Consider the following 27826-nt stretch of genomic DNA (forward strand, 5'->3'; position numbering starts at 1 on the left):
CTGTTATATGAGGAATAAAAAACTTTCGTAAAAGTTCAAGGTTGTCCTGGTCCAAAAAATGTACAAAGTACAAATCTAACAGGAGAGTACAGTTGGAGTGCTCCCCTACAATCTTGATAAGAGGTCTAATTAGGCGGGATAAGTGGAAACACCTGTGCAGGTGGACCGTGGATGTTGGATAATTACTCGGCAGGTGGGGAATAAAACCATGTATGGTCAAGCAGTAAAATTAAATTTGGTACAGATCCTTTTATGTAGTGCAAACAAAGGGGTCAAGATGTAAGGAACAGTGTGTAACATTTAGGTGGTTCTATTGGCAGAGTGGAATATAATATTTAAAGTATGTTTTCTTGTATAATGATCTGAACAGAAGAATCGTCGTGTTTTCGTTACCTCAGAGTGAGCGGTATTAGTGCCCTGATTTGAAGGACAAAAGTTCACTTACGTCAAACACCATGCAGTGCATTGCGGGGGGAAATTCCTTATCAAATGATTTACTCCTTTTATGTATTCATTTTTTCTTTTGCAAGCAATAGGATATTAACTTTACATTGAAATGAATACATTTTGGTTAGATATCTTGTTGTTATACATGCTAATATGACCAAGTGGAGTTGAAGCTAAATGACAACACTGTGCTGCTTCGTGCCGCAGCCAAAGTTTTCTGATACTTAAAAGATACGATAACTAATTTAACTGGGTTTGACAGTGGTGAAAAACAGAATGAGCACACGCACGTTCCTCGACATGGACGAGGAGACTGAGCCGCTCTGTCAAACCCTGCCACCATTTAGTCGTTGAGGTAAAAATGGTAAATGATGCCACTATTGGCGATGTCTCCTTTGGGTTGACTAAAAATACACCGAATCCATCACGCAAAGCAGTGGGTCAGACAGAGGCCTCTGAATGACTGAGGTGTCACCTACACTGTGTCTCTTCAAGCAGCCTGTAACTGGTTGAAAGTTTGTGACACTCCTCTTCCATCTGTCTTGAAAAATAGGGAGTTTATGAACAAAGAGAAAAAGTCAGAGCTCCTGTGTGTTACAGAGGGAATACATTTATATCTCACAAGTCAACACAGATCAGTGAATAAGGGTGTCAATGAAAAAAATACTTTAGGTTCAGGAACAGTATGCAGTATTTTAACGCTGTGTTCTCTGCAGGAAATCTGTTCAGGATGAAATGTTGCTTTTTCTTGTATGCGAGCCAGAATAGATTTTTATTCTTTTGAAGCTAAACCATACTGTCTTGATTTTTGCTGTTGATTTCTGAATGAGTTCTAAGGTCTGGAATGAAATCCAGTGTGAAATAAATTAGCCATTTTAGCGATTAGTATGCTCCATTTATATATTTCTGTTGAAATAGAATTAAAATACTTTCATATGGACATGAAGGCAATAGTTAAATGCTTTTGTATCTGCAAGTTTAGTTGGAATAATCACACCTCAATCAAATTTCTTCTCTGAAGTAACGAACATCTTAAGGACAGCATTAACTGGTGACTCATTGACACACAAAATACCATGGAAATGGGGGAAAAGCTTGGTGAAAAGGCCATGTAATCTCAGTTTTGTATATGGTTTGCTCATCTTTTTTGCTCTAAATATTTAGGCCTAACTTGTCTTCTCGAATGGCTTTTCTAATTTCTATTCCTTGAATTTAAACATTTCTGCTTACAATTGTTAATACGAGCACTATTCTTCGTACGTATATATGTATATTATATGTATGTACAGTGGGGGAAATAATTATTTGATCCCTTGCCGATTTTGTAGGTTTGCCCACTGACAAAGAAATGAACGATCTATAATTGTTATGGTAGGTTTATTTTAACATTGAGAGACAGAATATCAAAAACAAAATCCAGAAAATCACATTATATAAAAGTTATAAATTGATTTGCATTTGATCGAGTGAAATAAGTATTTGATCCCCTAACAAAACATGACTCAGTACTTGGTGGAGAAACCGTTGTTGGCAAGCACAGAGGTCAGACGCTTCTTGTAGTTGGTCACCAGGTTTGCGCACATCTCAGGAGGGATTTTGGTCCACTCCTCTTTGCAGATCTTCTCCAAATCCTGAAGGTTTCGAGGCTGTCGCTTGGCAACTCTAAGCTTCAGCTCCCTCCACAGATTTCCTATGGTATTAAGGTCCGGAGACTGGCTAGGCCACTCCATGACCTTAATGTGCTTCTTCTTGAGCCAGTCCTTTGTTGCCTTGGCCGTATGTTTTGGGTCATTGTCGTGCTGGAAGACCCATCCACGACCCATGTTCAGTGTCCTGGCTGAGGTAAGGAGGTTGTCGCCCAAGATTTCATGGTACATGGCCCCGTCCATCCTCCCCTCGATGTGGTGAAGTCGTCCGTCCCCTTAGCAGAGAAACACCCCCAAAGCATAATGTTTCCACCTCCATGCTCGATGGTGGGGATGGTGTTCTTGGGGTTATAATCAGCATTTCTCTTCCTCCAAACACGGCGAGTTGAGTTGATGCCAAATAGCTCGATTTTGGTCTCATCTGACCACATTACCTTCTCCCAAGCCTTCTCTGAATCATTCAGGTGTTCATTGGCAAACTTCAGACGGGCCTGTACATGTGCCTTCTTGAGCAGGGGGACCTTGCGGGCGCTGCAGGATTTTAATCCATTACGGCGTAGTGTGTTACCAATGGTTTTCTTGGTGACTGTGGTCCCAGCTGTCTTGAGATCATTAACAAGTTCCTCCCGTGTAGTTCTGGGCTGATCCCTCACCTTTCTCATGATCATCGATACCCCACGAGGCGAGATCTTGCGTGGAGCCCCAGACCGAGGGCGATTGATGGTCATTTTGTGTTTCTTCCATTTCCGAATAATCGCACCAACAGTTGTCTCCTTCTCACCAAGCTGCTTTCCGATGGTCTTGTAGCCCATTCCAGCCTTGTGCAGGTCTACAATAATTTCCTTGACGTCCTTAGACAGCTCTTTGGTCTTGCCCATGGTGGAGAAGTTGGAATCTGATTGATTGATTCTGTGGACAGGTGTCTTTTAAACAGGTAATGAATTGAGACCGATGTCTTTCATACAGGTAACGAGTTGAGATTCAGAGTACTTTCTTAAAGTGAAAGGACTAATCTAACCGGTCTGTGGGAGCCAGAATTCTTGCTGGTTGGTAGGGGCTCAAATACTTATTTCACTCGATCAAATGCAAATCAATTTATAACTTTTATATAATGTGATTTTCTGGATTATTTTTTTTATATTCTGTCTCTCACTGTTAAAATAAACCTACCATAACAATTATAGATCGTTCATTTCTTTGTCAGTGGGCAAACTTACAAAATCGGCAAGGGATCAAATAATTATTTCCCCCACTGTATATATTATTTTCCTGCACTGAAATGTCCTTCACGTTAGCTTGTCATCAGTACTCAGGGACAAATGTACATATTCACAGCTTGAGTCCTCTTTATGGACGTCTTATTAACTTCAGCATAAAGCGAAGCTGTCAGCCGCTACCTGAAATTAGAGCTGAAATTGTGCTATTAAGGTTAAATCGACCTCGATGTAGAGCTTTTACAAGGAAACCATATAAGTGTTCACTTCAAGTCCTCAGCTGCATGTTCTGTGTTGAGAAACACCCCAGACATAATATCCGATAGTTACATGTATTTCCACATGCAATTTTGGCCCAAAATATATTATAAATCATATAAGATTGTTAAAAAATGTTTTATCTGGGTCACTAACCAGAACAAATAGCTTAACAAAAGTTGCTGTCGAAACTCACAAGAGCAAAACAGAATGCAAACATGTCTTTATCCCTCTCCTTATTGATTCTTTGGCCATCCAATCACCATAGAAATGGAAGTAGACAGATAATATGCCAAATCACCCACTTTCTTATTCCTACACAGGGAACAAAGAACTGAAATATCCTTGAGCAGCTATCCCTGACCTTTGACCTCCCTGTGGAAGAGAGAAAGTAAAAGACTATTCTCCCAGCTGACTGATCTGGACACAAGGTCTCATAGTGACCTCATGTGGCCGTCCAGAGGCACTGCAGTTTGGAGGCAAAAATAATGTATGTCCCACTGTCTGAACAAAAGAAGACAGACACAAGAGCAAAAATACCTTAAATTCATTTACTTAAATTAAAAAATGTACATCACATTATCCTTTACAATAGACATGTCTTTTAAAAACTCTGTGGTTTTTCACTTTTCTTCACTGTACATTTCAATAATTTGTATACAAATTCCTCTCTGACAAAAAAATAATAATAGGAGAAATAAATGAGGAAGTCGATTGTCATGGATGACAAATTAATTAGTCGTTATGACAGCAGTGTTCCCACGGTAACACTTACAAATTCTCATTTCACTGACTGTACCAAGTTTAATGATGCTGACTCCGTCCATAAAACACCGCTGAACCCTCGACATTCTTGACATTTATTTTGTTCACCTTTTAAATTCTCTTCGGTCATAATGTCATAATGATTGCAGCATTAAGACAGTTCACTTGTCTCTGGTTCAGTTTGCTGTGCGCTTAAATGCTTGTTTTGGAAAACCCTTCATTAGCAGTAACACAGTAAGAGGAAGTACACATTTAATACAACAGTGAGGACACCAGTTTCGACACAGGCTCAACTTGAGAGGACAACACCACTGTTTTTGACAATGTCTCTGTCCACTATAACAACAGTTACATCTTTAACTGTTCTGTGTTATTTGCCGGTAGAGATATACACAGTGTGGCAGTCATTATGTGCAGCATAGCGCTCATAACATTAAAGGAATATGTAGACATTTTGGGAAATCAGTTTATTAGCTTCCTAGTAATTGTCAAGTTCACATAGGACAGAATCTTCTAACGTTACTGATGATACCGAAGCGTACCTGTAATGGGACTGAATCAGTAGCTTACTGGTCCCAGATCAGCTGAGGAAAACTAAACCGTGAAAGCCACGAAAAAACCACCATGTGATTACACCTTTGTAAATATTTGACAGCTGCTAGACATTTCTTGTATAGGTCTAATTTTGTACTGAACCGAATGAAACAGGTTGCTATAGTAACCTGACTGAACAACCAGCTGAACTGAAGACAGGATAAAACATGGCTGAAGGTAATAATGCAAATAACTAAAAATCAGCAGTATGTATTATGTGGTTCAATCCACATGTCTGGATAAGGATGGTAATCTTTTAAAGAACAATGTAATATTGTTCTCTATAGATTATGTCTCTTTTTAGTGGCCTTAAACAAATAGACCAACAATGTACGTTGAAAAGTGTTTTTTGTGATTACAGCCAAAGAGTTGGGAATATTATGGGATCTATGACTATTTTGTGTGCTAATTAGTCATTTAAATTGAGGGTTTCAACCTCTCACAGCAAGTGCTGATGTTTTTAAGTGCATTTAAACGATGATGCAATCCCTTAATTAGCTTCGATAAAAAAAAGAAAAGAGTACGGATTGAGTTCAACTTTTAGTGATACAGTAAAGTGAATCATAATTTCCACCTCCATGGCAAATAACTAGCTACAGCTACAGCACATTTCCTGGACACTTTTATCCAAGGTGAATTTTTATTAAAAATAAAAACTTTGAATCAAACTAGTTTTCTTTCGCCGCCTCTCTCTCTCTCACTATGGACAAACTTAGTCAAAAGCAGTGATGTTGCCATTTCAGTCCACCATGACCATCTCTGCTCTCTGTGTTTTACTGCCACTACACTAAACTGTAAAGAAGCTCTGAGATGTTGGATATGACAATTAACATGCTGTATGTAGTTTTAAAATACTGATCTTGTTGCCATGATTTGAGTTTCCTATTGGTCAAAGGAGAGCAGAAATAGTCATGTGACTGGTGCAGAGCCAATGAGAGCTTAGACATTAATTCAAGAACAGCAATCCAGTCTTCATAACTCCGGAGTCAAAGGAATTCAAACTGGGTTAAGAGAAAAAAAAAACAGAAAAAAAACATTTTTTTTTACAATCTGCTGTAAACATGAGCGTAGGCAGAATATGGCAGACAGAAAATTAAAGATTTGGCAAAAAGAAAAAAAAAAAAAAAAAAAATATATATATATGTTAGACATATAGAACATGATACATTCTGTGCTTTATCCGATTTCAGCCTTGTTGGTTCTCCAAAACCTCCAGAGAACTGGTGTTCAGACTTAACAGATTACAAAAGGCTTCAGGTAAAAGCTTTAAGGACGACAACGAGCCATCAAATCACACAGTGACACAGCGTTAGTTACTTTACTGATTTAACCTGCTCTAAGATCCCACAGGTTTCCCCCGCTCATGGATCCACAAAAATAGAAAATCCATGTCTGGGAAGGCAGCCGATTAATGACGAGCCAAATCATACAAATGGATGTCAAAGGAAAAATCTCCATCCGTAATTAGTTTGAACTAAAATATAATAAAAGTGGTTCTTGAAACTGGTCCGTTGCCTTTATGGTAACTTCATATCCAGCTCAGTTGATTCTATCTGGTAATGATGATAAGAGGACTTGTATCGACTTTAAGGGAAACCTTGACATTTGTAGTCTGAAGTGCAGATGAAAGAAAATAATCTAGATGTTTTTAAAAGGAACAGTGACACCAGTGTGATCTAGGATCGTTAAACATAAAGAAGCTTCCAGTGAGTAAAAACGACCGGAATAAAAGTAAAAATAAATGTCAAGGTCTCCCTTTTAACGGTGTTTCGCAAGATTTACACAAAAAGAAACTAAAGCTTGTGCTGCTGGCCGTACGGTAGATAAGAGATGGGAAGGTGGAATAGCTACTGTCTCTCGTACTAAACTCTGAAGAGAAATGACCTCCAGTCCCGTATCCCGTATCCACTCCTCTCACTAAACACGGTGACGTGTCTGATGTCGTTTGGCATCATACTTCTACATTTCAAACCATTCTGCAAGATTAAAGACCGGCTTTAATCTTGAGAACGGCGTCTTTTAAATAAAGTGACGTTGAAATATTATGTTCAGGCTAGACTTGTATCCATGTAGTTCACATACTACTGTTTACAAACGCTTACATAACAAGTGGAAGTGCACCCGGTTGTCGTTCTCAACTCACTGTGGCATTACAGATAAGTGAAAAAATAAGCAAATGAAAATTGAACAAAATGAAGTAATTAGGCGTGCCTTCATAGCTCGTATCCTAAAAAAAAAAAAAAAAAAAAAGAGATGACTTCATAAAATAACTGCTTATGTGACCTCAAACAGACTGAGCTGCGCTTTTATGCAACTCTGATCAGCCAATCAGAAAGAAACATGTTTAACAGACATTTCTGGATTGGTCTTGGTTGATGATGGTTTAGATTTATGATTCAAAGGCAGAAATACTGCAACACTGTAACAATGAGGGGCCTTTGTGGGAGGTCATATCAGTGGTTTTCATTTTCAAGTCAGAGTACCTTCTTCATTTATGGTCAGTTTGAAGAAAGACATCAATCTGTCATTAATACATGGTGCTGTGACCGCATTTGAGACAAAAGAGAAATACCACGGGGCATAAGTGGTAGCTTTGAGACTACCTGCCAACACTGACCATGGATTCCAGCTCAAGTAGTGAACATTTAAAAGTCTATTCACCACGACTTAAATGTCAGGAATTCCAGTTAACGTTCTACTAAAGTGCAGGGAGAATACCATCGATGGAGGAGAAGAAAACCTCCCTCTACATGTACAGATTGTGCCTTTGAAAGAGAAGCGTGCACATGGGGAGGTTATGTTCTCCGCTGTGTCGTAGCTCTAAATGGCAGTCAGTGTTCGAACCATCTAACAGTGGTTGTGCTCTCGTCTTGGACGCAATCAGAAGCTCCGGGACCACCAGTTACTCGTCCCAAAGGCCGTTTGTTTAAAAGAGACATTTGTTTCAAAAAGAAAGGCATTTTTGAAAAGAAAAAAGAAAACACTTCACGTTTCACATACGCATACTAACAAACACCGAAGCGGATGCTGAACGCAGCGTACATTTTCTGTTGTGTCGACAAAGAAGACCAAAAACATAGCGTTGCTGCTGAAATGTGTCTAGGAAGAAGAGGAAAAATCTGACATCAGCAATGTAAACTAACAGAAACTGTGTCAGTCAAATGGTGAGCTGACGTTTTTCACAGCTAATACACATTTATATAAAAAAAAAAAAAAAAAAAAAAAACGGACCACTCACACATGTACACGCATATAATTTTGTTGGGCTCTGCCACAAGGCACCGATCAGCCAGTTAAATGATTTATAAAGCGAAAATGTCACATATTTGTTCCTAAAGATGTCTGGCAGTTGAAAGAGCCTCCTGTTTATCTTCTACTTGTTTTAATGATATTCATTTGACAGCCTAGGCGAGCACTTCTTGACATCATCCTACCACAGTAAAAGTCACTCCACTGACTCACCGACAGAGAGAAAAATAGAGCCACTTGACGCACTTTAAGACCATCGTTTCGGCCCACAAACCCACTCACACATGCAAACACAGACACAAGTAAGTCAGGAAACCAGTCAGCCGGTCAGCTGGTCAGTCAGGTGGGAGAGGAGAACCAGCCCCCCCCGCCAGCCTTCTACTGATTGATAAAAATCACACCGATCCTCACGCCTCCTCAGGAACAGTTAGCGGATTTTGTTAATTATCCAACACTCACAAAAAAAGTGTGTGATGTAACTAAATCCCAACTACATGTAGTCGACACACCCAGATGCGACCACTGATGAGGAAGCTGATGCCAATCCAGGAGGAGGATGAGGCTCCCACAGAGCAGAGGAGTGTGGTGTTTTTTTTAAAGTATCCTACAGTCCAGTTGAATCTCAGGAGGATCTCTGCCCCAGACTTTAGCCCAAGTACGGAGGTCTGTTGCCGGGATACAGGCTGCCTAGAGCTCCGCGCTGGCCGGTGGTTTGGTGGTGGTCATGATCTTCATGTACTGGGTGAAGATGGCCTCGAAAGCCTCGTCTCTGTGAATCATGGCACCAAACACCAATGGCTGGAGGGAACAGAAATGCTAAGTAATTAATATCTACATCTTACATGATGCAAGACATTATGCAAGGCAGCAAGAGTAAGTCTGAAGAACAAAGCAAAAGGGAAGAATATCAATGTCAGAATTTTGAAATTCATATGAAATTGAAAGTCATATGGTTAGAATTGATGAATTATGACACAAAGAAGGGATTAATTAATATTAACACAAAACTATCTCAGAAACACATTTTCCTCAACGAGACATGAGAAGGAGGGAAAAATCACTTCTAAGATGGACTATGGTGGTCCTCAAAAACTCATTTCAAGTGTACTTATGTTTCTATTTGTCCCTGATGGCATGCAACATTGTCAAGTCCAGCTTGAAGCTATTAAAATCTATTATATAAATACAATATGTACTGTTCATGTCATGCACTATTTTACTTAGAGATCTAGCCTTTGGAGGTTTCTAATGTGGACTTTAGTGGAAAAGAACCGTAAACAAAAATTGCAAGTCGGTATTATCTTAAAAGGTGTAACATGCAAGATCAGAATTTTTGTTTAAAAGATAAAAAAAAAAACTAACATTATCAAAATTGTAAAGAAGCAACCGTTTTTACTCTATGCCAAATACATATAGTATGTATGGAGCTGCAGAGACGTCTACCACCAGCCAGCATGGTCTGGTCTGTGCTGTCTTATCGTACGACTTGTTCCTCCAGAGGCAATGGTCAGTCAGTCGGCCCTCAGGCAGACGCCACACACAAAGATTTTAAGATATCAGTGTTATTTTGAGCTGCCCACAAAGTTTGGGCAATTTGGGTGAATTTTTTCTTATTCTTCCTGCCGTCAGTGAGTAGTTGAGTTTTTTTATATAGCTGATGAGTGTATATTTAGATTGTATTGACCCAGCGGTAGAGATTAAATGCTGCACCCTATTTTTTTTGGAGCAGGTGGATCGGTACTACACATTGCAACTTTAAGGTTAAATCAATAATTAACAAAATTGCATTAACAAATGAATAATACTGCCTGTGGACAGGAGCAGCAGTTTATGTCAGGTTGATCACCAAAGAACAAAAGATAATGCTCAGGTCTCGCTCCATTCAAAAAATGTGTTTCGTTATTGTTACTTGACTTTTGTCCGCCACTGTCCAGAATGACGTATGTGCTCACAATAAACAATATTTACATATTCGTACATTCAGGATTTTTCAATGAGGGAAAAGTAGTAGATGTAATATTAAGAATCTTTAAATGGGTAATTGAATAAGTCATATCAAACACATGTAATCATTTAAAGCAGATCATTTTGTGTAGAGGGATCTTTAATGGAAAGGAACAATAGGAAAGTGGAGAGGTGATTTTGATATTTAGCTTTCATCTTGTTGTCATTAAAGCTGAATTTCTGACGACAAAATCTATTCAAATCGAAAAACCCCAACATGAATGTAAAAAAGGGGAAAACGTCTCTCCATTCTGTACCTTCTGAGTGGAAGGAGTAGCTATGGAGATGCCCATCCCACTTCCTGGTAGGACTGACAGCACTTTGTACTAGGGAAAGAAAACAAGAGGATTTTTATTATTTTAATAGTTCATAATTATACAAGGAAAACATTTTTTAAATCACAATTCCTACTTCATGTACAATACTGTGTTTTCCTGCCTACTTTTAGCAGTATTTACCTTTTGTATGTCAGTGATGTCCACCAGCTTGATAACTTTATTCTTCTTGGAGGAGCTGGATCTGGAGCTGGAGCTCTCAAAGCACAGGTAACTGACGGAGAGAAAGAGAAAGAAAGTAGCATGCTTAAAGGGGTCTGTAGGAAAAACAAGCAGACGACAAACTGAAAGGACTTCCTGTCAGTTCCATATCCAAAGAGGTGAAGACGTTTTAGGTTCGGAGATATTCTCAGGAGGAGAGCTGTCCTACTTAATCCTCTGTTGACTGACTGACACAGAGACGGAGGGAGATTTGTTGTAGCTCTGTTAGGAACCTTTCAGGTACTTGATTCCACATACGCTGTCCTGAACTGTCATTTAATGTTAATTGCTCCTCATCTGTGATCCAACTTAAGGAGTAAATTCTTTCCAGGGTTTTTCCTGCAACTCTGATGAGTTGACAAAATAAAACTCCCCATTCGTGCCTTACGATGTTATAATATAGTTTTATGTCACCAGCTGGCGTTTATAAATGCTGTTTGTGAAAGCTGCTCCATCGGCTCTACATGTGTGCCTGAACTACAACGCCAGTCTTCGTCTGTTTACCACGGTGAAATGTAAGGAATTTAAAGTAGTTATTGTGATCTCTTTTTCCCAATTTATCAAATACATAAGTTCAAATAAACGCTTGCAAAACATGATATTAGTTCATTAAAATAGCCTACATCTGAGAACATGACTTCCACATTAACTACTGCTAAAAGCAAATGAAATTAGGAAGTAAAATAACCAAAATGTAGTGAATAATGTGTTCTAAAAAAGTTACTGGGATCTTGAGGCTACAGAAAATTGCAAATTGACATTTCTTATTCAGAATTAGACAGCACTGACTATTCATGTAACAATTGTTATTTTCTTCAATCTCTGCCTCATTTTGAGCTAGATAAAAAGCCTGCATTTTCTCTCATGCAGTCATTCCTTTTATGATAAAATATGATTCCCTGAGGGGGAGTGTGCGCTCTTACTTCTCTGTGACGTAGAGCACTCCGTTCCTGATGTAGTCCGTGGGCATCTTCCTGTCTCTGTTTATCAGGCAACACCTCCAGCCGTTCTCACACACTGAAAACACACAGGGCAGAGAAAGGTGAGATGGCCGTTTGCAGTTATAAGCAAATTAATGATCACTATCACGCTAAAAACTAAACATGGGCACAACCTGGTTTTAACCACCATGAGAAAAATCCCAAATGAGACTTGTATCATGCAAAATGCAATGCAGAATAAAAACAGGTACATGATGTGTTTATCTTATGCTGCAGTATGTCCACTCACCCGCCAGAGGGCGCTCTGACTCCAGCAGGTTGAAGATCTCATGGAAAGCTCCCTTCTTGGTGCTGTGGGAGCGCCCCGTCTCCTCCTCCCTGCTCACCCCACAGGGGGCGGTGGCGAGGCTGCTCCTAGTAACCACCGGCTGAACCTGGAGGAGGAGGAGGAGGAGGAGGAGGAGGAGGAGGAGGAGGAGGGAAATGAAGAGAAAACGGACAGGATGGCAGGACAATAGAAACAAAAGAGAAAAAAGCCATGAAGGAGACCAATAGGACATGTGGTAGAGGATGACGGATAGAAGGGGAAGAATGAAAGTGATGATGAGGGAAAAGAGCAGGATAAACATTTAGAATTGAGTCTCTCCACACAATACATGTTCCCAGAGCTATTGAGAAAAGTGGCCAAAATGAACAAAGCTCAACTTTCAGTATTGCATTATGTGCTTCTCTGCATGTGCACTTCTTTGCAGCAGGCTCAGGTGTGGCGTGCAAAGCAGAGAGTGAGGCCACCATTCACTCAGCGTTCATAGCAACAGCTTAAAAACATTTGTTAGTATGTGGAAAAAAAATAATTTAGACTTAATATGTACATGTTTAGTTCAGAGGGATCCTTTTAACCATTCAGGCCCCTCTATACGAGCGTTTCAGTTACAGTATCAACTGATATTTAAAAACACAAAACTAACAACAATGCATTTCAGGGTTAATCACCATGTGTAATGGAGAAAGGGAAGGATTTACTGAGCTAGTGTGAAATTACAGAGGTCAAGGGGCTACTCTATGTGCATTTGAACTATTCAATAAACACACTGTTACTCCTCACAAAGCATCTATGTCAATGGATCAAAAATGTTGTTTTGTATTATTGTTATTTAATAACTTGCAAATGTATGACATAATTCAATGTATTGTTAAAAAATGATGTAAAACTTATTAAACAAAAGAAAATATGACATAACAGACTATAAATATCATGACTTTTTGATCCATTCCGTCCACAAACACTGTGTGTGTCACATCTTGCAACCAACACAAACACACACACAGACACGCTTTTGGGTGAGCTTGCGTCACACCCGTGCGCAGCAGAGGAACCAAAGGGAGACACACCAGAGTCCCTACCTTCTCAGTGCCAGAGAGCTGAGAGAGAGAAACGACAGAGCACACCTGTGACTGATGCCACAGCAGAAGGCACCAACACATGCTCACACACTCAATCCTACATGTATGAGAGAGACGCATATACGCCAGTGGCTGAGTTGTAATGTATCGTTGACAGGAGTGAGTGGTGGGGGGTTGGGGATTGACATTTTGAACGATGAAAGATTCAACCTTACCTACAGTTGAAGGACGATCTCTGACTATCTTTAAACATGAAGTCTTTACAGAATTGACATGTTTTTTGCATGAAATCTGACTTTTTACGTTGTGTTGACTGGGAATGAACTGATCCTTCGGCAACTTTAACATGTAGCGATTAGCTTCCTTGCTATATTAGCTTTTTGGCTACTTATATGGCAATAACCTGAAATCATACATTCTGAACAAATGTTGTCTTAGACAGGATTCAGACCAAGCTATGTTTGATGGTCTGTGTGCGTTTCTGTACAAGTAACTTAAGAGTTAGTTTCTGAATACAAGAACCCAGGGGAGGAGGCAATGAAGGAGGGGGGGGGACCAGCAAAGAGCTGATACAGATGTGGATTTGGACGGGTTTCGTCCCCCTTACCCGCCGCGACACAATGGCGTTGGTCCTCTCTTTGAGCTGAGGGTCTGTGGGAAGGCTGTTCCACACGATGAAGGGCGTGTCGTACTTGTCCCGCAGCTTTGGACAGCTCTTGAACAGGAAGTCTATGATGAAGAACTTGATGCCGGCGTACAGGCCTGGAGAGGAGAGCGCGAGGAAGGGAGAAAACAAACGCAGAATGGAGGATGAAAAAAACCGAAATGGAGGAGGAGGTTATCATAAAAAAATGAAAAAAGGTGGTGAAAAATTATAACTTCCTCCTTAGCTGGTCCCCAAATAACCTTTCTTTTTTAAGGCCCTCCATTTTTCATCTGAAAGCCTTTTGTCATTTATCTCAGTACCATCCATGGTGCAGAGTTCAGTCTCCTTCACACCATTCAATTCTTTCACAACATTTTCTTTTAGTAGCCTCTACATTTGAATATTTTGAAATGTGGAGGACATTTCAATATCTCCTCATTGAAAAGGAGTGTTTAGGACCGGCAGCTGTCTTTACCAACAAAAACAAGCCTTGGTTTATGTTGAACACGTGAAAAGCATCGCAGGGTAAATGGCTATAGCCAGGAACAACACACGAATAACGAATAACAAGTTACTAAACACCAAAAATAGGCCTTTGAAGCTTTTGTTACTGAAATGCCTGCAGACTGACTCCTAACATCAAATGAATTTACACAGTATAGATCCTATTCAGATCTTTGAATAAAGAAGGGGTCTAGTATAATAATATGCTATTTATTAACTTCATGTGTTGGTAAATTAGTTGTCCAATTCCAGACAAATATGGAATTACTGTGTATTCCATAGCAGAGTCTACAGCCATGCCATCAGTCAAATGAAGCATATGTCCATCACATATGGAATGTATGACAGAAATAGTAAAGATACCAATGTTGAAGACTTGTGAGCATTTGCATCATCAAGACGGTTGTCTAAAAACTTTCATTGCAATCCATCCAATAGATGTAGAGATAAGTGGACCAACAGACCAAAGGTCACTCTCAAATGTGGTAAGTGACTTCCAGCCAAATTTAGTTACGGAACATTATTGCTTAACAATATAAATAAGAATAAACATAACCATTGTTTCAACAATTATTTTGCTCTAAGCATCCTCTAATGACATATGAGCGTACAGAACTTTGAAAACACGCTGTTTATGAGTAGTAGCAGTAACTAATATTGTCAGACAGACATGCAAATAGCCTGCAGCTGCCCCTTAGAGAGAGAGGGAGAACAGTTACACAAGTGCGGTATGAATGCATTTGTTTGTGTGCACTGCATTGAGTACAAGTATTTTCATTCTCTCAAGAGCCAATGCACTATGCACAGTATGTGAGAGGGATTCGGAAGCTTTGTCTGCGTGCGTCTCTCACCCATCATGAAGCCCATTAGCTTGTATGGCAGGACGCAGGAGGTGATGAAAGCAACCCAAAGGCAGATGTAGAGTTTCCTGGTGCTCTCCGGCTGCACCCACATGAACAAGCTGAGAGATAAATGGAAACACACAGACAAGAAAGAAGAGACATAAAATAAAAGTTTATGTGAGAATAATTATACACTATTTGACTTTACCTAAGAATTTAAGAAAAAAACAAACATTTTTAAACTTACTTTTTAATCTTCTCCAAAACATCTGCCATTTTACCAAACAGGTTCTGTAAGGAGAGTTTAAGCACTGAATTAATCAAAACTGTTCACCAACTTTGTAAACTGATTTGAGAAGTAACAAGAGTTGTGTTGTACCTGTGCTTTTTGTGCAACGTCAAGTACAAGCTGGAACTTCTCAGATACAGTCAAGTCTTCCTTTGGAGGCTCCTGCTTAGAACAAAGACAACAGTTAATACGACTTCACATTGACCTCCACTGATGCGTACGTTTTCCTCCTGACACAGAAACAGGAAGCAGTTTAACAGGAATGAGAGGTCGGCTTACCATGGGTTCAAAGACCTCAGGCACAATGCTCCACTGGATCCTCCAACCTCTGGATGATGATGATAATGAAAAAAGATTTGTGAATAATGTGCAATGTTATTAAGTGTTAAGTGTTATGTTTTGATTTAAATCAGGCCACCAAACTTCTCCTAAACCTCTACAACCTGCATCACTTTTAAGTTTAACAGGTGACCCAGTTTGAAAGTCCAAGTCCAGGCAGATGTCTGACTACTACTTATGTGCCCTCATTTCATGGTGATCACCAAAATGCCCCACTTAAATTATTTTTTTGATGTTAATAGACCTTCATTTACATAAGGCTGTCTGCACAAACAGGAGTTAACCTTGTTTGCTATGACGGATTAGTCTCCTGTAGCAACAACAATAATCATCATTAACTCAGACATGATTTAAAAATCTGCCTGTTATCATCAACACACATTTGCTGCAGTAGATTCATGTTTGTATGAGGCTCACATGGTGACAAGGGGTCAGCAGTGTGCATCTGTTCCCCAATAGCACAGCTGTGGCCTCAGTAGGTAAGTTTAACAGGGTTTTATTTCACAAAGCACACAGTAAACCCTCTGCAAGCTGAAAACATTTTCAAACTAGCCATGGCAGCAGGAATAGTGACCTTATAGTAAAACACTGGCACGATGGCAGTTTCTCTATGATCTGTGTCTTTCTGCTGGAGAGAAAACATTTTTTACCTGGCGATGAGGTAATTTAAGGACAAGCGCAGGATAGCCAGGAAGAGTAACATGGGAATGGCCCAGCCATGCCAAGCAGCATTCATGTAGATCTGCAGGGGAAAAGGTCAGAATTAGATCCCCAACAATTACTAAGCCTTATATGATCTCTGTGTGGCTTTATGCACAAGAGAAAGAAAAAATGATGACGAGATGAACATAAAAATCCCTATAAAGATGATTTAAGTCAATATAATGCTGGAGGAATACGCTATTAAAGCCACATGTCAACACTAGAGAGGGATCATCTAGATACTGAGATGGCCCTGGCATGTATGGCCACAATATGATTTAGCGTATTCACAGACTGCTGACGTTAATGAAGCTCTGATTAGATCTCTGCGATCCTTGGCAGAACCACTGTAATCTGTCACTGTGGAGCAGCAATTACTTACCCATTTATTTCATTTTACCGTCATGTACAACCAAATGGGTTCGTCAGTCAATTTATAGATCTCACTTTTTTTTTGTCTGTAAAAGCTTAGAACTTGCTCAACGCAGCAGTAAAGTCAACATAATGGAGTAATGTGTTAGCAGTTATGAAAATGAAGGCGCACACTCACAATGAAGGCTATAGCTGAGGTGTAGACGGAGTGCCAATTAGATAAGGCGGAGAGGTTCCTTAAGAAGTTGGTGACGGGTCTGGCTCCTCGCTCTAAAAAAATAGGAATAGATGGATGTATTCAGTGTGGTTAAGGACAAAAACCCAGGGCCTATCAATACTCAATTCAAGGCACTGAAAATATGAAGAATCTTTAGAGCTTACAGTTAGTTTTTTAGTTTTTCTAGATGAGTGGCATTTCTTACTTTAAAAACTGTTATGGGTGAACAAATTGTACTTTACACTGAAAGTGTGTGATGGACAATAATGTACAAAAGTCAGTTCCTTGCACTTGTGTGGCCACAGAAGAGAAAATGATTGCTTCGAAAATGAATGTTGTACTAAGAGCAAAGTATTTTCAGTATTTGAACGGTGCTTTTATTATAGTTTTGTATTTTCATTGTGTGTTTTGAGTACTCACTGAGTCGCCTCATGTTTTCTGTTAACCTGGGAGGAAAAAAACAGCGAAGGTCAGAACACACAGATGCTCTAATCACATAAGCACACAAAGGGAAAAAAAAGCTGCTTTATGTGCTAGAGGACACATGTAGAGAACACTTTGGCCTTCAGCCTGGCATGACTCACTTGCCTTTATAAAGCAGGAGAGAAAGAGGGAGCAGAGGAAAATTAATTTGAAAAGTGCTTCTAACTTCATTCGTCCTCTAAAACCTGATTTGAAAACATCTCGTCTAGCAACAAACAAACAAACTGCAAGTAACAGTTCAAAAAGCAGTGAGTCAGCAGCAGTGCATTGGTAGCACATATCCAAGGTGCATACACCAGTGTTTGATTTTCATTATTATCTAAAGTGCACATCCAAGGTAAAAAAAAAAGCAATACTTAATCCTGATTAATGTGACACAATCTAAGACAACTACTGTTTGGCTGCATACCCTCAGTACTCCCCAGCTGTCTGACTTACATCTCTTTGAACAAACAGAGAATCAATACCTGAGGACGGACACTTCATGTTCTATTCCAGAGCAGCTCTAACCCACCTTTTAGCACTTAGCGGTTCCTCGGCCTCCACGGTGCTTTCCTCCGGCTGGAAGCGGAAGTCTTCGATGTAAACCCCGAAGCGCTCGTACACCCACTTCTGAAGTCGCGAGCTCCAGACCTCCTTCTGCTGTTTTTCTGCTGAAAACATCAGGTTTGGGAAGTTCACCAAATTGAGGCAATTTCCTACATCTTGTGTTGTTGCACCAAAAAGGCACACAGTTTTGGATTCCCTTCAACTGCAATGTGTTCACATAAAAAGATGGCTAGGTGGTGCTATAATGTGTTCTATGAACCACATTTATCTCAAAAGTCATAAGTCTGGCTTTCTTTCGCTAAAACTCTGCCCAAAACAGTGACTACCCTTAGCAACTGTAAGTAAGAGCAATACATGAGTGTCTCCATATGTAGAAGTGCTGTGCATGTGTTGCATCTTAAGAGTTTGGAGGGCAGAAGCAGAAGCAAAAGTATAAGGAACCGATCAAACTATGTTGTGTTGTACCATAAGCAGTAAACGTTAGCATGCATGGCTAACTAGCTTACTACCTTCTGATCTACAGCATTATTTCCAAAAGGCGAGGCCACGAGTGTGTCATTTGCTAAGATGTCCCTGAGCAAAGAACATTACTCTAAACTGCTCTGCTGTGACTGATAAGTGTACACTAATTGACTTATTGTGGCTGTGATGAGCAGCTACCGTTGGTGACTCTGAGGGACTGTTTGAATGTGAAGCTGTGTCACTGAGGGAGTAAATACACACCGTTTGTAAAAGATAATGTCATTACTGCAAAATGAAAGCTCTTCTGGATTTTTCTGCTACAGATTTATTATTAACTATTTTTGTGCCATTTTTAAAGCCATTTCAGTTTGTAGTTTACAAAGTTACCACAGTCCCATCAGCCCACATTACTCTATTCATCCTCTCTTCTTACCTAACAGATTAAACTCACCCTCGCTCTGTCCTTTCTCACACACACACACACACACACACACACACACACACACACACACACACACACACACACACACACACACACACACACACACACACACACACACACACACACACACACACACACACACACACACACACACACACTTAATCCATCCTGGAAACACACTGACACTCACACACACCTCCGTCACTAGTTAGAGCACAGGCCTGTCTGCCCTAGATGAAGTGATCTACAATCATAACCCATTTTCCATAATTAGCCACTCTGTCTCTCTCCGTCCCTCACTGGGTGGTCGGAACTCAAACTATGCATGTTATTGTCACGGCTGTTAGACACAACACACACCAAAACACACACATTTGAGAAACACTATCCGACTACTGCCGCATTGATGAGCTTCCCTCTTCCCTCGCTGACGTATTTTAAAAACACACCCGGCAAACATCCTTATGGCACAGACATTGCAGATATGCAGTAATGACATCAATTAACGTCCCTAGTAGAATAGTTTTTAATAATGCAATTTGTTGATGCTTGCTTGCTCTCGATTCACACTAGGAAGCACCGAGTAAGTGTGTTTTTCTGTTGCTGTGCACCCACCACAAACCACAATATGTCCTACAATAACCTGTGAGCACTTCCGGCAGCGCTCCACCGCACACATCCTACATCCCCGCCTCCCTTGCACGCATGCGCACACGCACAAACAGTCCTCTGGATTTACTCCTACGCGCTTGGAAGACGTCAACATCTTCCTTCCCAACTTATTTCCTGGACTCCCACTCACCCCATCCTCTCTCTCCATCTCACACTCCGTCTCTTCCTCAAGGGGCTTACCTGTTCCATTGTTGGAGGGCGACTGCTGTTTCCGGGGAGGCTGTGGCGGAGAGTCCTCCAGCCTGAGGCGGAGGGGGAGAGAAAGGGAGAGAAGGGGAATGATTTGTCAAGTGTTAGTTTCATTTCTCTATTGCCATAAACGGAGTCCCACTGCAGGCATGTCATAGGTAGTTTATGTTTAAATATGTGGCGAGTTGTTGCATTGATTGATGGACACATAGGGGTGAGGAGAAACAATTTCAGTCTCAATCTGCCTGAATAAATTCGATAATCTTACTGGTAAAATCACTGGTGCCAACAAAAACAGAACATTTCTTGGATGATCAAAACAAAGAGTGAGAAAAAGAGCCTGCACTGAGACTAAGAAAACATACACTTGAGTCCGTACAAACATTAGTTTTACCCTTCTATTTGATCTGAACCAAGCCAAGTCTACGCATGTGTAAATGAAAAAAAAGAAAAAAAAAAAGAGCATGAAAAAAATGAAAAAAAAGAGATGTGAAAGATCAGTTGTACTGCCATAAATAAATAAATAAATAAATAGGCATAAAGGCAGAAAATAAAAACCCTCAAAAGATGAAACCGCATTCCAAGAAGTTATTGGCCTTGGCTAGCTTAGTTTAATGGTAGTCATATGTCATGCTAATGTCTAATAAATGCTTTCCCAAAAAAGAAATGTTAGAGGGTTTATTAATATCCTAATAATTTCCTGGTTAGTTTCTGTGAAAAAGTCTGTTGAATGGTGCTTGTCTGTAGACACATTGTTGCATGTACAGTTGACTTGCTGATTGGCTAATTGTTAGCCCCACCGCGATGCTCATTAGCTTGCCCGCTTTTAAACCAAGAAAATGCTGTCTGAAAAGTTGCAGTGCACAGATATTGTACAGATGACATTTAACACCACTGTATATTCACGCCTGATGTTCCTAGTGAAACCACAGTGTTTTAATGTTGGCCACCAAGCTCTACTGCCTTGCTCAAGAACACTTGGATGCTAGCCACAGAAAGGGAGCACCTCCTTCTTTCCACTGGACACTGCTGATAAGGATTAACTAGAGAAAACTCCCAGCTCATGGTGCATTAGTTTACCTGTTTTGGTGATAAGATCACTTGGAGAGCACCAGTGGAATTTCCCATTGGCAGGCGCAGACGCGTCATCTGATCACACACTCAAGAGCCGTACATACACACCCTGGGTTTAAGGGTGGCTCACTGGGTGCCAAGAGGCGCAGGCTTTCCCTGACACCAGCATGGCTACTGTGTCACAGTGTGTACTTGGCGACACAGAGAGGTGCATGACTCGTTTCTGTTTTTTCTCTCTTACCATCTCCCTCAACACACACACCGTATCATGGAATTCTCCGCCTACCAAGCTGCTGAGGCCTCTATTTATAATCAAAACTTTGGGTAGCACTAAGACCGACACACACACACACACACACACACACACACACACACACACACACACACACACACACACACACACACACACACACACACACACACACACACACACACACACACACACACACACACACACACACACACACACACACACACACACACACACACACACACACACAGCTTACAACTTGACCTATGATAAACTCTGCTCAGCTAAAATGTTGCAAAGTACAGTGTCACCATTTCCTGTCGTTCCCTCGTTATGACTTCCCCGTCCTCATCCCCTGTCGCCCACATCACGCACTGGACTCAGCTCACTCTTTTTTTGTCTCACCTGGTCTTGAGCACCTCGTTCATCTTCTGCTCCAGGTCTATCCTCTTGCTTCGCTCTCTGTCCAGCTCCTGCCGCAGAGAGTCCACGTTGGTCTCTTCCCGGAGCTTCCGCAGCTCCTCCTCTGGAAAACACAACACAAAACACTGGAGATCAGTATCACACATTTTTCATATGTAAACAACTCGACCCGAAGAGCTCCACATGCACATTCAGGCTCATACAAAAGTTTGCATGTTTAGTAGGAGTATGAAAGTAGGTAATAATTCAAAAACATTATGTGGAACATCTCATGCAGCATTTCAAATACACTACCTACAGATAATCTTATCTATAAAAAAATATTATCGAATTATGAACAGTTTTTTTTAAGTGGAATCAAATTTGAAGTCATAAAAAAAATGCCTCCACTCCATCATCTCCTTCACACCGGCCCCACCTTGTCTATCAGCTCCTAGCTGCAAGTGGTTTCAGGTATCAGGGCTTTCTAAGCTTGGGGTGCAACATCAGCGGTGTTTCCTCTCAGTCTATTGTCCCTGACTAAGGGGACACATGAATATTGGAGGAGATGAAGCAGTAAAAAGTGTGTGCACTTGCAGAGGTACAAATGAATGCGAGGCTATACCTGCGTTCATGTATGTACCCAAAGAATGAGGAGCAAAACAAAAGCACAGACTTGATCCTTCTCAGAACACACAAAATGACATCCACATATATAGAAAAACACAGACACCTTTGTGATCTCTCTGCTGTGGTGCCACTTTAACAGACCCCTTTTCACAGCAAACAGGTGTAAATAATAAACATTAACAATTGCTCCATCCCAATAAGTGTTTCACTAAGCTAAGTCAGTGAGTGAGGATGCATAAAAAAATACCAGAGTCCTAGAACTGGCTGACCTGAAAGAAGCCATCATTAATGTTATTATTTACAACTGTGCTTTTGCTGCTTTCGTCTACCGTGAAAAGGGTCTATTGGAAACACCTTCATACTGAGGATTTATAGGACATTGTGCTGCATGACAACACCATATGATATTGATAACAGAAATACAAGCGTTGCTGCAGAACACTTCGATCAATACCTGAAACACAAGAAACATTACATGAACCAGCAGTATCCTTATTCTACAAAAGGGACCAAACTGATAGTGAGGAAAAGTGATAAAAGCAGGGTTATGCACCCTCTGCAAAAGGAAAATATATCAGCTGCCGCCCCCCCCCAATATTCATCCTGATATCATCACACAGACTGTAGGGGATTCATATTTCAAGAATGACGCTGCCAGTTTCTCATCACCTAATCTCATAACTCACTCATCCTTTATCTCTTCCCGTTAACGCTAATAAAACATTCATCGGCAGCACCTCCTGCAGCTAAAGCATCCGCAACAACACTGTGTGCTCTTACTCAGAAAACATACACTGGATTTCCCCCTATGCAGGCTCACTTAACCTGACTCCCTATCTGCTAACATAGGAATGTGTTTATGGTACCGTATTTATGCATGCAAACAAGACACACAGAGCAGGTGTAAGAGTAAGCAAGAGGCCGGCCAAAGGTTGCTAAGCAGCTTAGCACTGGCTATGTTGCCCTGTGCCAGGTTCTCCACTGTCAATTGTAAACCTCTTAGACAAATTACTAACAGCAGCAGCAATGCACCCTGGGTAGTGGAGGCAGAACTAGATCGGTGGTTCATGCTGCACGGAACACAAACACAAAGTATTGTGGCAAAAAAAAAAATGTACGCCTGCAAAGATATGACAGAGTGAAAGGAATAAAGTCTGACAGTGATATTCTCAAAGATGCTTTGACAAATAAATGGCCACATTGGCAGCACAATAAGCTGTAAACATTACGTAGACATATTTTCACCTTATAAAGTTGATATGGCAAACATGTTTGCAAGCAATTGGCTGTTTATACACCTGGCAGACACAGAGCAACATGCATTTCTGATATTCACTTGTCTTTTAGTTCTGTTTTGGTATACACCAACTCCTGAAGGACTTATCTGACACCACTAAGCAGCTAAAGCTCCACTATATTCAACAGATGGCTGCTAACTTTCCTTTGGTGCTTGGTGTATCACAGCTGAAAACAGCTGCCTTTGCATATGGAAACAAGGTTGATAAAAGTGGCATGACCGAACCAAAACAGTAAAGTTGTGGGCCATTAAACCAAAACAATGATCTTAAAGACGCTATAACTCTCTATTTGTCCGTCATTACAAGCGACTCCTTTTACATTGCATATCATCAATTCCTCAATTGTTAATATATAAATATTGATTGGTGCAGGTTCAGTTACTTCAGTCTACAGGCTACAAAAACGTTTGAACATTTGAAATGTTCTTTATTCCAAAATGCAGCATTATAATAATTGCTTGACATTTAAGAACAATGCGGTCAGTAAACCACACACAGCATAATGTCATTTAAGTTTAACATGATTTTCTAATGTAGTCCCATTACTGTCATATACAGTAACTGTATTTTTAAATACAGCATACATATAGTGCTGCTCTAAATAGTGAATACAAGATAATAATATGCCACTGTCACTCATTAGCAGTTATCCATACCATAAAGACCCTTATCCTGTTCACCGTTTACCCTCACAACAGTCACTCCCTTCCTTTCCCACCAATTTCCTGCCCCCCCATACTGTATGTCACTCCTTCCCTTCACCTAATGCAATTATTTCTATGTAAACACATCTCTACGACTCCTTTCTCCTCCCTTTTCCTCTCCATAGTTTCCTTCCTTCCAAACTGACCGATTCCTTCCTAACTCCAGAGACAGAGAGGCCTCATTCCGAGGGTCCATAGATGTGTGACACAGCACAGCATGACACAATATGCTATGTGTGTCGGACACATACAGAGAGAGTACAATCGGTTTCCTGTCCCACAGAGGCCCTTTCCATCAGATAGCATATTAATAATACTGTCAACACGCCCGCTCTGCTTCTAAAATTGGATTGCCGTCATCTATATATAAATCTTCATCTTGGGTTACCATATCACAGGGTGTCTTTGGCCATTCTGAAGGCTGGTAACTAGGCCATTTATCAGTAACACAGACACAGGATAAGCTAAATGCCATGCCAGGAGGTCACTTTTATTAGCATCGACCTTTCTCTCCCATGCAGGCTTTCCATGAAACAGTAATATTTCGGAAGAAAATGCCCAAAAAACATACGTTTGATAAGAGTTACACATATTATTAAATGCTAATAGAGATTAGAATGCAGCAGAAAATACAAGTGATGTTGACGGTAGTTAATTGCTATAGAAGGAGGCGACTGAAGCAAAGTCTTATTTGGTTTGTGTAGTACAGTACATTTAGTATCAGATAAGTTTAAAGTCAGAAGATGAAGATGGTGAAGGTGTATTCAAGAGAAAATATCAGAGCGATTTTAGATATTATTATAACATTGCAATGGGTTTTTTTGAATAAATCCAGACAAAATGGAATAAATTACTAGTCTGTTGTTGACAATCTTACAAAAGCAAAAGTTGATTACAGTCAAGTGGATGGTTTTAGTGAGATGTTTGGAAAACTTGAAATACTATATTTTGTGCAACATTTCTTTGTTCCTTACTGGAACCAAAAGCTAAATTAAAGGTTGTGGGAAATGTGGTGGAGCCTTGGTGCACCTGTGGTACCACGCGTATTCATCAGCCAACATGGCTCATATGAGAGACTTCCACCATTCTGCGTCAGGGTGTCAATTTTGTTGGGCATTGGACGTTTTTATCCATGTTTTCTTGAACCCAGCAGCTAGACACAGACTAAATCCTCAGTGGCCTGGTTTTAACGGTCAGCTGAGGTGGACTCGGTTTCTATGATCATGATTCAGCTCAATGGTATATTTCTGGTTGGACGAAAATGATTTTGTGTTTAAAACTTGCTTAGGTTGACTTGGTTGAACGTACTGAGGTTGATCATATTTGTGTGGACAAATATGAATCTAGTAGGATAGAGCGCATCTAGAAAATGGAGACAAAAAGTCCTGACATCCTGAGATTTATGAGCTTACATTAGTTTACGTTTACTTATATTACGATAGACACAAAGTTATCAAATATCTGATTTTGTACATCTCTCTGAGATTGATCAAGGTTGAAAAAGACGTCTACTGTACCACCTCTGTACACTCTACAAGGCTGGCTAATGTACAGAGGTTTTAGCATCTTATTCAGTGAAATATAGTTAAGAAATCTGGATTTTGAAGCTGACAAACTTACTGAGGTTGAGGTTACTTTTGTGGCTTTTGATCTTATCGACAGCTCCACTGTAAAGCAGCTCAAAGCTGTCAAGGGAGAAGTCGTCCATCTTGCACAAACCCATGCGTCTCTGCAGCCGGCCAGTCCCCGGGACGTTCGTGCTCGAACGGGACGGCAGAGTGGCCGCCTTGGCTCTTTCTTCAAATCCAGCCATGGCTACAGGTTCTCCAGGTCCCGTTCAGCTTCTTTAGCACCCTCTGGCACCTAAAGACCTCAAACCTCTTTAAAACCCACCGAACCAGACAACTTGGGTAATTGCTCCATGTGTTCATGTCCCATCCAGAGACAAAGCAGAGGTAAAGGACACGTTCCTCTGTGCTAATCGGTCACCAGCGACGCAAGAGACTGTCCTGAGAGTGATGGTCAGTGATCGGAGCTGGTCTGAGTGTGTTAGGCAACCGGTAAAGAGAGAAGCGGGGCAGCTGAGGTGGAGAGAGGTGGGGCTTTGCTGGGTGGCCAGCAGACTAAGAGGGCCTGGAATCTGAGATTTCTGAACCCGCTGGGGCTGTCAGTGTGGTTTGATTTGAGTGGTTGTGTACACACGTGTTGCCGTGTGTTATGCGTTTGTTGCGATTTGGTTTGTGCGTGTACATATTAGTCTGCAATTGTGTGAGTGTATGCACGAGTACTGTAAATACGCAAGTGGAACGAATCGCTTATCGTCCAAGCAGGCAAAAGTTTTTAAGACCTCAAAGGAAAAGTACTGTGTGTGTTGTTCAATCCAGGCCAGAGACAATGGCTCCTTTCATTATAAGGAAGGTGGGGGCACATGGGGTTCAGTGAAAAGAGAGAGAGAGACAGAGAGAGGCAGAATCAGCTGCTTCACATTGGCCTCCCTATTGTTCCCATTCTCTACAGTGTTTGCCACAACACTGGTTGATTTGAGCAGAAAGGAAGGTTGAGCTCTGTGGCCTCCAGCCAATCGGCAGATGTTTGCACAATATTCAAGACACCAAGGGAAATAAGAAAGGACAGTTACAGTAAAGAAAACAGTATTAAGTTGGACCTGGTATTTTATCATGTGTCCATATTGTCAATATTGATACATGATTTATCTTACAGCTATTCTCTCTGTAGAACACAGAAAACAACATCATGTTTAGTGAGACATCATGTTCTTTCAGTTATCTGGGCTCTCTAAAAGTCAATTAAGTGAATTATAGTATCAACTTAGCAAATATTAGGCATTGATATTCAGATTTGATTAAAAGAGTTTCTCTTTTCTTTCACATTTTGCTTTTGATTCTTTAGATATAGTTTATTACTGTAGTTCAGGTTGTACTTGGAGCAAACAAATAGCAAGATATGCATTTTATCTTGTATCTTTTTAAAATCAGCTTTCCTCTCTGTGGCCTCCTTCCACTCCGACCCCGATATCTCTACCTGATCTAGATTTCATCTCCCCATTTCCCCCCCCCTCTACAACATTATTTTGACTCAAATGCTATATCTAAAAACTTTACAGTCCTCCCTTATACAACAACACTCTTTGTACTGAAAATGTGTAGGCAGTAGTTTGCCTGCAAGTCTATGATACTGTCTGTGTTTTCGTGCATGCTCACATATTAAATATATAAATAATCTGGATAATCAATGTTCCGTAATCAAATGTTGTGTCAGCATGTGCTTGTTTGGAGAACAGTAATGCGATAATAGATTTCATTACGTCATAGATATCTGGTCAAGACTGCAGGCGCCTGGGAGCTCTGGGAACAACGCGCTTTCAGGGCAACAGAAAGAAAACAAAGGACATATCCTCAGCTCAACACTGCAATGTGCTAGAAGATATTACATTCGCTGTTATTCATCAGGTCAGTCATTAAGCTCAAAAGATCGAGCACGTACTCCGCCTGTTGTACACACACGTCTAAACTCATGAGGCCGTGAATAAATAAAAATGTCTCAACTGGTACACAGACTAGAGTACAGTGAGAGGAACTGAGACATCTGCACTGGCTGTGTGTAGACGCCGAGGTTTCATAAATTACAGGTCCATTCAACATGACATTCTTATTCACCAACTCAAACGTCCCAATTACAGAT

General features: G+C 40.6%; 1 protein-coding gene across 2 annotated transcripts in view; it reads right to left on the reverse strand.

Moving 5' to 3' along the window:
• Positions 1 to 4110: 4110 nt before the first annotated feature.
• Positions 4111 to 27826, reverse strand: part of gramd4a (GRAM domain containing 4a) — a 48187-nt gene continuing 24471 nt past the window's right edge. Inside the window, exons 4-19 of one of the 2 annotated variants that reach the window (XM_054624762.1) lie at positions 21496 to 21616; positions 19758 to 19819; positions 17967 to 18102; positions 17390 to 17415; positions 16931 to 17022; positions 16329 to 16420; positions 15619 to 15667; positions 15430 to 15501; positions 15298 to 15341; positions 15060 to 15169; positions 13666 to 13820; positions 11944 to 12088; positions 11637 to 11730; positions 10636 to 10726; positions 10435 to 10503; positions 4111 to 8971 (exon numbers count right to left, since the gene is read on the reverse strand). In XM_054624762.1, coding sequence (XP_054480737.1) covers positions 8861 to 8971; positions 10435 to 10503; positions 10636 to 10726; positions 11637 to 11730; positions 11944 to 12088; positions 13666 to 13820; positions 15060 to 15169; positions 15298 to 15341; positions 15430 to 15501; positions 15619 to 15667; positions 16329 to 16420; positions 16931 to 17022; positions 17390 to 17415; positions 17967 to 18102; positions 19758 to 19819; positions 21496 to 21616 — 1469 coding nt within the window. In that variant the 3' untranslated portion in view covers positions 4111 to 8860. Of the gene's footprint in view, positions 8972 to 10434; positions 10504 to 10635; positions 10727 to 11636; positions 11731 to 11943; positions 12089 to 13665; positions 13821 to 15059; positions 15170 to 15297; positions 15342 to 15429; positions 15502 to 15618; positions 15668 to 16328; positions 16421 to 16930; positions 17023 to 17389; positions 17416 to 17966; positions 18106 to 19757; positions 19820 to 21495; positions 21617 to 27826 lie in introns of both variants that reach the window. The other variant, XM_054624761.1, reaches the window with a different exon arrangement.

The sequence above is a fragment of the Anoplopoma fimbria genome, chromosome 23 (genome assembly GCF_027596085.1).
Source record: "Anoplopoma fimbria isolate UVic2021 breed Golden Eagle Sablefish chromosome 23, Afim_UVic_2022, whole genome shotgun sequence".
Lineage (NCBI taxonomy): Eukaryota > Metazoa > Chordata > Actinopteri > Perciformes > Anoplopomatidae > Anoplopoma > Anoplopoma fimbria.